This window comes from Phocoena phocoena, chromosome 6, assembly GCF_963924675.1.
Source record: "Phocoena phocoena chromosome 6, mPhoPho1.1, whole genome shotgun sequence".
NCBI lineage: Eukaryota > Metazoa > Chordata > Mammalia > Artiodactyla > Phocoenidae > Phocoena > Phocoena phocoena.
The window spans coordinates 60,173,261-60,185,593 of record NC_089224.1 but is presented as its reverse complement, the minus strand read 5'-3'; the positions used below and the strand labels follow the sequence as shown (position 1 = coordinate 60,185,593).

Here is a 12,333-nt window from a genome sequence, read left to right as displayed (position 1 = left end):
GGACTCTGGGAGGGCTCACGCCAAGGAGTACTTCTCAGAACTTCTGCTGCCAGTGTCCTTGACCTCATGGTGAGCCACAGCCACCTGCCACCTCTGCAGGAGACCCTCCAGCACTAGCAGGCTGCACCACAAGACTTGCAGGATCTTAGTTCCCCCACCAGGGATTGAACCTGCGCTCTCTGCAGTGGAAGTGCGGAATCTTAACCACCGGACTGCCAGATGAGGACACCACGTTAGTTAAACTGGCAAAGAAGGATTCAATCCCAGAGAGTTAAATCAGCAAGGTCACCCACCATCCTAGAAGTCTTGCTCCTGGTAGCTGCCAAGCCTACATCTGACTAAATTTAATTCATCTTCTAAAATCTTTTTTAGAAACTCTGAGCCCTGGTCTTGACTATGATGGACAAGTCTTCAAGGAGGATTCCAAACAGAACTAATATGGCACTCAATCTCAACTTAAATATAGAAATGAGCTGAAAAATGGTTCCAGTAAAAGGATTCTTCATGTTGAATAATCAAGCCATTATTATAGCATTATGACAAAATGAAGACTCATCTTGGTCTAATATTTAACTGAAGGTAAAATCAGAATATTTATGATGACTGGAAATTTATTATATCTAATTTTTTAAGTACTAGGTTCCCAGAGTTCCTTCAATAATTTTTCTGGGATAGCCTCATCCACCAGAGGGCAGACAGCAGAAGCAAGAAAAACTATAATCCTGCAGCCTGTGGAACAAAAACCATATTCACAGAAAAATAGACAAGATGAAAAGGCAGAGGGCTATGTATCAGATGAAGGAACAAGATAAAACCCCAGAAAAACAACTTAATGAAGTGGAGATAGGCAACCTTCCAGAAAAAATTCAGAATAATGATAGTGAAGATGATCCAGGACCTTGGAAAAAGGATGGAGGCAAAGATCGAGAAGATGCAAAAAATGTTTAACAAAGACCTAGAAGAATTAAAGAACAAACAATACAATAAATGAAATGAAAACTACACTAGAAGGAATCAATAGCAGAGTAACTGAGGCAGAAGAATGGATAAGTCACCTGGAAGACAGAATGGTGGAATTCACTGATGGCAACAGAATAAAGAAACAAGAATGAAAAGAAATGAAGACAGCCTAAGAGACCTCTGGGACAACATTAAACAGCAACATTCGCATTATAGGGGTCCCAGAAGGAGAAGAGAGAGAGAAAGGACCCAAGAAAATATTTGAAGAGATTATAGTCAGAAACTTCCCTAACGTGGGAAAGGAAATAGCCATCCATGTCCAGGAAGTGCAGAGAGTCCCACACAGGATAAACATAAAGAGGAACACGCTGAGACACATAGTAATCAAATTGGCAAAAATTAAAAACAAAAATTATTGAAAGCAGCAAGGGAAAAACAACAAATAACATACAAGGGAACTCCCATAAGGTTAACAGCTGATTTCTCAGCAGAAACTCTAGAAGCCAGAAGGGACTGTCATGACATATTTAAAGTGATGAAAGGGAAGAACCTACAACCAAGATTACTCTACCTGGTAATGATCTCATTCAGATTCGATGGAGAAATCAAAAGCTTTACAGATAAGCAAAAGCTAAGAGAATTCACCACCATCAAACCAGCTTTACAGCAAATGCTAAAGGATCTTCTCTAGGCAAGAAACACGAGACAAGGAAAAGACCTACAATAACAAACCCAAAACAATTAAGAAAATGGGAATAGGGACATACATATTGATAATTACCTTAAATGTAAACGGATTAAATGCTCCCACAAAAAGACACAGACTCGCTGAATGGATACAAAAACAAGATCCATATATATGCTGTCTACAAGAGACCCACTTCAGATCTAGAGACACATAAAGACGGAAAGTGAGGGGATGGAAAAAGATATTCCATGTAAATGGAAACCAAAAGAAAGCTGGAGTAGCAATTCTCATATCAGACAAAATAGACTTTAAAATAAAGACTATTACAAAAGACAAAGGAGGACACTACATAATGAACAAGGGATCAATCCAAGAAGAATGTATAACAATTGTAAAAATTTATGCATCCAACATAGGAGCACTTCAATACATAAGGCAAATACTAACAGCGATAAAAGGGGAAATCGACAGTAACAAATTCATAGTAGGGGACTTTAACACCCCACTTTCATCCATGGACAGATAATCAAAAATGAAAATAAATAAGGAAACACAAGCTTTAAATGATACATTAAACAATATGGACTTAATATTTATACAACATTCCATCCAAAAACAACAGAATACACATTTTTCTCAAGTGCTCATGGAACATTCTCCGTTGTTCTCCATGGAACATCTCTCTTGATTTGGGTCGCAAATCAAGCCTTGGTAAATTTAAGAAAATTGATATTGTATCAAGTATCTTTTCTGAACACAATGCTATAAGACTAAATATCAATTACAGGAAAAGATCTGTAAAAAATACAAACACATGGAGGCTAAACAATACACTACTTAATAACAAAGTGGGCACTGAAGAAATCAAAGAGGAAATCAAGAAATACCTAGAAACAAATGTCAATGGAGACACGACGACCCAAAACCTATGGGATGCAGGAAAAGCAGTTCTAAGAAGGAAGTTTATAGCAATACAATCCTACCTTAAGAAACAGGAAACATTTCGAATAAACAACCTAACCTTGAACTTTAAGCAATTAGAGAAAGAAGAACAGAAAAACCCCAAAGTTAGCAGAAGGAAAGAAATGATAAAAATCAGATCAGAAATAAAAAAGAAATGAAGGAAGCGATAGCAAAGATCAATAAAACTAAAAGCTGGTTCTTTGAGAAGATAAAGAAAATTGGTAAATCATTAGCCAGACTCATCAAGAAAGAAAGGGAGGGAGAAGACTCAAATCAATAGAATTAGAAATGAAAAAGGAGAAGTAACAACTGACACTGCAGAAATACAAAAGATCATGAGAGATTACTACAAACAACCCTATGTCAATAAAGTGGACAACCGGGAAGAATTGGACAAATTCTTAGAAATGCACAACATGCCAAGGCTGAATCAGGAAGAAATAGAAAATATGAACAGACCAAACACAAGCACTGAAACTGAAACTGTGATTAAAAATTGTCCAACAAACAAAAGCCCAGGACCAGATGGCTTCACAGGCAAATTCTATCAAACATTTAGAGAAGAGCTAACACCTATCCTTCTCAAACTCTTCCAAAATATAGCAGAGGGAGGAACACCCCCAAACTCATTTTACGAGGCCACCATCACCCTGTACCAAAACCAGACAAGGATGTCATAAAGAAGGAAAACTACAGGCCAATATCACTGATGAATATAGACGCAAAAATCCTCAACAAAATACTAGCAAACAGAATCCGACAGCACGTTAAGAGGATCATACACCATGATCAAGTGGGGTTTATTCCAGGAATGCAAGGAATGTTTAATATACGCAAATCAATCAATGTGATACACCATATTAACAAATTGAAGGAGAAAAACCATATAATCATCTCAATAGATGCAGAGAAAGCTTTCGACAAAGCTCAACACCCATTTATGATAAAAACCCTCCAGGAGCTTCCCTGGTGGCACTGTGGTTAAGAGTCCGCCTGCAGATGCAGGGGACATGGGTTCATGCGCCGGTCTGGGAAGATCCCACATGCCACGGGGTGGCTGGTCCGATGAGCCATGGCCGCTGAGCCTGCATGTCCGGAGCCTGTGCTCTGCAATGGGAGAGGCCACAACAGTGAGAGGCCCGCGTACCACCACACACACAAAAAAAACCCTCCAGAAAGTAGGCATAGAGGGAACTTTCCTCAACATAATAAAGGCCATATATGACAAACCCACAGCCAGTGTCGTCCTCAATGGTGAAAACCTGAGAGCATTTCCTCTAAGATCAGGAACAAGACAAGGTTGCCCACTCTCACCAGTCTTATTCAACATAGTTTTGGAAGTTTTAGCCACAGCAGTCAGAGAAGTAAAAGAAATAAAAGGAATCCAAATTGGAAAAGAAGTAGTAAAGCTGTCACTGTTTGCAGATGACATGATACTATACATAGAGAATCCTAAAGATGCTACCAGAAAACTACTAGAGCTAATCAATGAATTTGGTAAAGTAGCAGGATACAAAATTAATGCACAGAAATCTCTGGCATTCCTATACACTAATGATGAAAAATCTGAAAGTGAAATCAAGAAAACACTCCCATTTACCATTGTAACAAAAAGAATAAAATATCTAGGAATAAACCTACCTAAGGAGACAAAAGACCTGTATGCAGAAAATTATGACACTGATGAAAGAAATTAAATATACAAATAGATGGAGAGATATACCATGTTCTTTGATTGGAAGAACCAACACTGTGAAAATGATTCTATTACCCAAAGCAATATACAGATTCAATGCAATCCCTATCAAACTACCACTGGCATTTTTCACAGAACTAGAACAAAAAATTTCACAATTTGTATGGAAACACATTTTACGAGCAATCATGAGAATGAAAAATGGAGCTGGAGGAATCAGGCTCCCTGACTTCAGACTCTACTACAAAGCTACAGTAATCAAGACAGTATGGTACTGGCACAAAAACAGAAAGATCAATGGAACAGGATAGAAAGCCCAGAGATAAATCCACGCACATATGGTCACCTTATCTTTGGTAAAGGAGGAAGGAATGTACAGTGGAGAAAGGACAGCCTCTTCAATAAGTGGTGCTTGGAAACCTGGGCAGGTACATATAAAAGTATGATATTAGAGCACTCCCTAACACCATACACAAAAATAAGCTCAAAATGGATTAAAGACCTAAATGTAAGGCCAGAAACTATCAAACTCTTAGAGGAAAACATAGGCAGAACACTCTATGACATAAATCACAGCAAGATCCTTTTTGACCCACCTCCTCCAGAAATGGAAATAAAAACAAAAATAAACAAATGGGACCTAATGAAACTTAAAAACTTTTGCATAGCAAAGGAAACCATAAACAAGACCAAAAGGTAACCCTCAGAATGGGGGAAAATATTTGCTAATGAAGCAACTGACAAAGGATTAATCTCCAAAATTTACAAGCAGCTCATGCAGCTCAATAACAAAAAAACAAGCAACCCAATCCAAAAATGGGCAGAAGACCTAAATAGACATTTCTCCAAAGAAGATATACAGACTGCCAACAAACACATGAAAGAATGCTCAACATCATTAATCATTAGAGAAATGCAAATCAAAACTGCAATGAGATATCATCTCACACTGGTCAGAATGGCCATCATCATAAAATCTAGAAACAATAAATGCTGGAGAGGGTGTGGAGAAAAGGGAACACTCTTGCACTGCTGGTGGGAATGTGAATTGGTTCAGCCACTATGGAGAACAGTATGGAGGATCCTTAAAAAACTACAAATAGAACTACCATATGACCCAGCAATCCCACTACTGGGCATATACCCTGAGAAAACCAAAATTCAAAGAGAGTCATGTACCAAAATGTTCATTGCAGCTCTATTTACAATAGCCCAGAGATGGAAACAACCTAAGTGCCCATCATCGGATGAATGGATAAAGAAGATGTGGCACATATATACAATGGAATATTACTCAGCCATAAAAAGAAACGAAATTGAGTTGTGGTGAGGTGGATGGACCTAGAGTCTGTCATACAGAGTGAAGTAAGTCAGAAAGAGAAAGACAAATACCGTATGCTAACACATATATATGGAATTTAAGAAAAAAAAATGTCACGAAGAACCTAGGGGTAAGACAGGAATAAAGACACCGATCTACTGGAGAATGGACTTGAGGTTATGGGGAGGTGGAAGGGTAAGCTGTGCCAAAGTGAGGGAGTGGCATGGACATATATACACTACCAAACGTAAAATAGCTAGCTAGTCGGAAGCAGCTGCATAGCAGAGGGAGGTCAAGTCGGTGCTTTGTGACCAACTAGAAGGGTGAGATAGGGAGGGTGGAAGGGAGGGAGACGGAAGAGGGAAGAGATATGGGAACATATGTATATGTATAACTGATTCACTTTGTTTTAAAGCAGAAACTAACACACCATTGTAAAGCAATTATACCCTAATAAAGATGTAAAAAAAACAAACAATGGTCAAAGGATCTGAATTTTTTCCAAAGACATACAAAAACGGCCAACAGGTACATGAAACCGTAATCAGCGTCATTAATCATCAGGGAAATGCAAATCAAGACCATAGTGAGATATCACCTCACACCTATGAGTATGTCTGTCATTCAAAGGACAAACAATAAAAAATACTGGAGAGGATGTGGAGAAAAGGATCCCTTGTAAGTTTTTGGTGGGAATGTAAACTGGAACAGCCACTATGGAGATAGTATGGCATTCCTCAAGAAATTAAAAATAAAGCTACTATATGATCTAGCAATCCCACTTCTGGGTATATGTCCAATGGAAATTTAAACATTATTCTGAAGAGATATCTGTACTTCCACATTCATTGCAGCATCATTTGCAACAGCCGAGGTATGGAAACAACCTAAGTATCTGTCAGCAGACGAATAGATGAAGAAAATGTGGTGTATGTATATGTGTGCGTGTGCACACGCTCGCACACATACACAGAGGAATATTATTCAGCTTTTAAAACGGAATACTTGTCATTTGTGACAACGTAGATGAGCCTGGAGTACATCATGCTAAGTGAAATAAGCCAGTGAGAACCACAAATCCTGCATGTTAATACTTATATGTGGAATCTTAAAAAGTTTAGGAAACAGACAGTGGAAATGTGGTTGCCAGGGTTAGTGGAAATAGAAATGGGTAAAAGGGTAGATTTTCACTTATAAGATAAATAAGTTCTGAGGATCTGTGTATAACGTGACTGTGGTTGATAGCACTGTGTTGTAGAATTGAAATTTTCTAAAGAGTAGAATTTAAATGTTCCCTCACCCACCAAAACGGTAAATTCATGAGGTTGATGGAGGTGTTGACTTAATGGGGGGGAGCCTTTCACAATGTATACATATATTAAATCATCATGTTTTATACTTTAAATATTTTATTTGTTAATTATACCTTAGTATAGCTGAAAAAAATTTATTTCAAAGACTACAACAGAAAAACCCTTAATGCCTCATTGAGAGATCTACTAATATATATATTGCAATAAGAAAAAGTGAGTCCAAAAGGAAGGCATAGGATCCAAAATAATGGTAAGCACAAACTGATGAAATTCTAGCATATTTGCTCTTTAATGGCTAAGAATTCATCTGATGGCTTTCTATAACTGAGTAATAGAGATAGTGTAATAGAGTACGATAAATATTTTTTAAAATTTCTATTTTTTAACAAATTAAAATTGTTTAAATTTGCATATCCAAACGCAGAGGAACTTCAAAAATCTGGCAGTTTTGCTCACAATTGCCAGTGTTTTGTTTTATTTTTACACACTGATAGTTTTATATTATTTGAATAAGTATTAATTCTAGTATTTTCTCTAATAGAATAAGGTTCTTGTAGTTGAATGTAGAACTGTGTTTCATATTGCAGTTCACTTAATCATCACTTTATTTATTTAATATCTGTATTTAGAACGGTGCCTGGCATATAGTAGATGCTGTGCAAGTGTGTTTGCTATTATTCCTGTCCTCTTCCTTCACGTAGCTCATGATTTAAATGATTACGTCTGTGAGGAAGGTTGTCAAATTTTCAGGTCTTCCAAATACCAGTCTCATGTTTTAGCTGCCAGCTAGATTTTGGTCTAATTGCCCTGCTTTCGTTCCTAATAAAAGTCTGTAAAACAGTAGTCTTTATTCTCCTCACCTTCCAAAGTCAAGGGACAAAGTCCTTCTAATAATGGTATTACAGATCTCCCAAGTTTGAAATCCTCATACTATCTTTTACTTCTGGAGTCTATATTCAGCTAGTCCTCATGGTGCATCAAGTCTTCCTCTTTTATTACCTCTAACCATCCAACTGTTGCTGTTTCAGTTCAGGATCTTAGTACTGCCTAGGTTATTGTAATAGCTTTCTAACTATACCGCTTCACCTTTCTGATCATTATTGACTGTGGGATAAAGTTTAAATTCTTTGGTCTGACATTTGGACCTTCTTTTATTTCATACTGTATCAGTTAGGATTGCACTTACTTATACGTAATAAGGTGTCTGGTGGTTGGTAGGGGATTCCTGACGTTGATTCAGCTACTTAAGGTTACCAGGTCGTTTATTCTCTTGGCCTTTCCTTCATGGTTACATGGTGTTAAGGTGACTGCCCTACCTATATTTATGCTTAGATTCACACAGAAGGTGAAGGGGAAAAAGTAAAAGGAGACATGACAGCTACATCAGCCTTTTTTTAAGGAGTGGTCCTGAAAGTACCACCCAACAACTTTCACATAAATCTCATTTGCTTAAACTGGTTCACATGGCTATCCATCTGTGGGGAAGTAGAGGTTTTTTGGGGGGGTACATTGGTAAACCCCCCCATTTGGGCTTTTGTATCAAGGAAGAAGGGGGAAATGCATACTGGGTATGTAGCTGCGGTTTTGTTACAAGTATCCAGGTCTTAGTTGTGGCGTGCAGGCTCTTTGTTGCAGCGTGCAGGCTCCTCTCTAGTTGTGGCGTGCGGGTTTTCTCTCTCTAGTTGTGGTGCACAGGCTCCAGGGTGCGTGGGCTCTGTAGTTTGCAGCACACGGGCTCTCATGTTGAGGCATGGGAGCTCGGTAGTTGTGGCGCGTGGGCTTAGTTGCCCCGCGGCATGTGGGATCTTAGTTCCCTGACCAGGGATTGAACCAGCGTCCCCTGCATTGCAAGGCAGATTCTTTACCACTGGAGCACCAGGGAAGTCCCTATCCATCTGTATTTTTAATCTTTTCCTAAATGGTATAATTTCTCAAATACTTCACTCAGACCAATAAATTATTGAACATATCTTGTATCTTTCTACTCTTCAGAACAGTTCCACTCTTCCAGAACGTTCTTTCTCTTCCATCCATCAAAATCCAATCCATGCTTCAAGAACAGTTTTAAATATGACCTCCTCTAATAAAGCTCATCAGTTAATCCCAGCTTGAAATTTTATTTTTCCCTTCCAGATTCCAATAAGCAGTTGTCAGAGTAATCTGTTGAGAAATCATGTCGCTTTGTGGAATCTCTTCTTCTGTTGTCTGTAACTGATTTTGTTTGTTCTGTTAGTGTTATATATTTATATTGTGGTTCCTCAGTGTATAAGCTTCAGTTTTATTGTCATTGTCCACAGGAAGTTTATAATTTTGATATCTCTCACTGTGCTTTGTATATAGTAGTATAGGCATACCTCATTTTATTGTGCTTCCCCGATACTGGTTTTTTACAATTGAAGGTTTGTGGCACCCCGTATTAAGCAAGTCTATCAGTGCCAATTTCCCAAAAACATTTGCTCACTTCACGTCTCTTTGTCACATTTGATACTTGCAATATTTCAAACTTGTTCATTATTATTATATTTGTTATGGTGATCTATGATCAGTGACCTTTGATAATACTATTGTGAAAAGATTACAAATCGTTGAAGGCTCAGATGATGGTTAGCAATAAAGTATTTTTAAATTAAGGTATGTACAGTTTTTTTTTAGACATAATGCTATTGCATGCTCAGTATACTACAGTATAGTGTAAATATAACTTTTATAGGTACTGGGAGACCAATAAATTTGTGTGACTTTATTGCACTGGTCTGGAACAAAACCCTCAGTATCTGTCTGAGAAATGGCTGTACATGATATTTATTCAGTTAATGGATTTGACAGAGTCATTGCTGTCAGTGAAGACTTCTTTATATATGAAGGATAACTTATGAATATCACCTCCATTTGTAACTTTGGTTTCTCTTACAGGCAAATGTTCTGATAAAAGACTGCATGGGAATGGCATGCCTTACAATGACAGAAATGGAAGGAACATCCTCATCTCCTGTACATCAGAATGGTGATATTCCTGGAAATGCTAATTCTGTGAAGCAAATAGATCCAGTCCTACAGGTCTATCTTTATCATTCCCTTGGAAAAGCTGAGGGGGATTATCTGAAGTTTCCAACTGGGGAGTATGTTGCAGAAGAGATTTGTGTTGCTGCTTCTAAAGCTTGTGGTAAGTGTTAAAAAGCAGTGTTTTTCTTCTTATTAATATATCCGTGCTTTAATTATGCTACTCTTAACACAATGTACATGTATAATGTATTTTTATGCTACTGTGACTGACAGGTGTTTTCATATGCATATAAAATGAGAATATCACTAAAGTAGAATTTAAGGTAAATTCTGTGTTGAGCTAGTGGTATAGACTGAATGTTTGTGTTCCCCAAAATTCGTGTTGAAACCTACTCCTCTAATGTGATAAATTTGAAAGTGGGGCTTTCGAGAGATGAATCAGTTATGAGGGTGGATTCCTCATCAGTGGGACTGGTATCTTTGTTAAAGAGACCACTGAGAGTTCCTTTGCTCCTTCTACCATGTGTGGACATAGCATGAAGATGAATAAGAAGGTGAACTATCTATGAACCAGGAAATGGGTCCTCATTAGACACCACATCTGCCAGCACCTTGATTTTGTACTTCCAAACCTCCAGAAATGTGAGAAATACATTTCTATTTTTTTTTATAAACCACCTTGTCTGTGGTATTTTTGTTACAGTATCCTGAATGAACTAAAACAAAAATTGGTACTGAGAAGTGGAGGGGTGCTGTAATAAATGCCTAAAAATGTTGAAGTGGCTTTGGAACCTGGGTAATGGGTAATGGAAGGGTTTTGAGGTGTATGCTAGAAAAAGCCTACATTGTTGTGAGCAGGAGATTCTGGTGTGGACTCAAAAGGAGGAGAGGTGTACAGAAAAACCTCAATCTTCTTAGAGAACACCTGTGTAAACCTCAATCTTCTTAGAGAACCCTGTGTAATCCTGCGCAGAATATTGGTAGAATTGTGTACTGTAAAGACCATTCTGATAAGATCTCGGATGGAAATGAGGACTGTGTTATTGGAAACTGAAAGAAAAGTGATCCTTGTTGTAAAGTGTCAAAGAACTTGGCTGAGTTATGTTCATGTTTCAGTGCTTTGTAGAATGTAGAACTTGTGAGCAATGAAATTGGGTATTTACTTGAAGTAATTTCTAAACAAAGGTTTGAAGGTGTGGCTTGAGCCCTCCTAACTGCTTATAGTTGTAAAAAGTTAATAAACAGAAACCTCAATAAAATAGAATCAGGAGACCAGAAGGGGGAGTTCTCATGGTCTGCAAGGATACCAGAGCCCAAGGGGAAGAAGACTCCTCTTCTTTCCTGGCAAGGACTCAAACAATGAAAAACCTTGGGCTTCTTGTTTACTGTAGCCCTCCCCTCTAGGACAGTGTTCTCCTTCCCTTGCCTTGGGGGAGCTTCCATGTGGCTCACCATGATTGCAGACCCCAGATTGCAGTTCTCTGCTGATCCCAAATAAATCCATCTTTTCTGGAAAAATACCTGGCAGCCTGTTTGTTTTAGGTCAACATAGTATAATTAGAGAGAAATAACTTACTGGCATAATTATAAATGTTAAGCAAAAAGGAAGCAGGACTTAAAAATTTGGAAAATTCCCCACCTATCCAAAAGATGAGAAAGCCTGTTCAGTAGAGAACACTAAGGGTGTGGCCAAGCAACCATTTGTTAAGATTAGTGTGGATAAGCCATCTCAACAGGAACCAGATGCTGCTACCTAAAACAATGGAAGAATGACCCTGAAGACAGTTCAGAAACCACCAGGGCTGCTGTCTTAGCACAGGGCCTGGAGGCAGAATGATTTCAAAGGAGGAGGTGCCAGTGTTTGGAGACCTTGAGCTTGCTGCTTGGTGCTACCTCACCTTGAGGGCTCTGCTGGTGCACTGCTGGTGCTGAGCTCCTTGGCTGCCCCAGGTGTGATTCTGGCAGCCCCTGGTGCAGCAGCTGCCTCTCAGTAGGGTGCAGGCAACAAACTGGTGGAATAAGCCATCTCCACTAGTGGAGAATGCACAGGCCCAGGGGGCATGTCTGACTCCACCTAGATTTCAAAGAACAGGAGCCACCCAAATCCACTAGGGCAGGGCTGCCAGGAGCCTTAGGTGCCCACCCTCTGCCCAGCAAAGCTGAAGGGGCAGGAATGCTGCCCCAGTGGGTCCTGTAGGTAGGACCTCTGCTTCAGTGGGCCTGGAGGGCAGAGTATCAAGTTAGAGGATTATTCATGGACCTTAAGGTCTAATGGAATTTGCCCTGTTGGGTTTTAGACTTGCTTGAGACTTGTCACACCTTTCTTCTAAATATCTGTTCTGTGCCTGTTCTGCCATTGTATTTTGGAAGCACATAACTTGTTTAATTT

At 38.8% G+C, this 12,333-nt stretch overlaps 1 protein-coding gene across 1 annotated transcript in view; it reads left to right on the top strand.

The window, feature by feature from the left end:
• Nucleotides 1–12,333, top strand: part of JAK2 (Janus kinase 2) — a 116,619-nt gene that overhangs the window by 9,002 nt on the left and 95,284 nt on the right. The window contains exon 3 of the mRNA XM_065879133.1: nucleotides 9,855–10,104. Coding sequence (XP_065735205.1) covers nucleotides 9,879–10,104 — 226 coding nt within the window. The 5' untranslated portion in view covers nucleotides 9,855–9,878. The remainder of the gene's footprint in view (nucleotides 1–9,854; nucleotides 10,105–12,333) is intronic.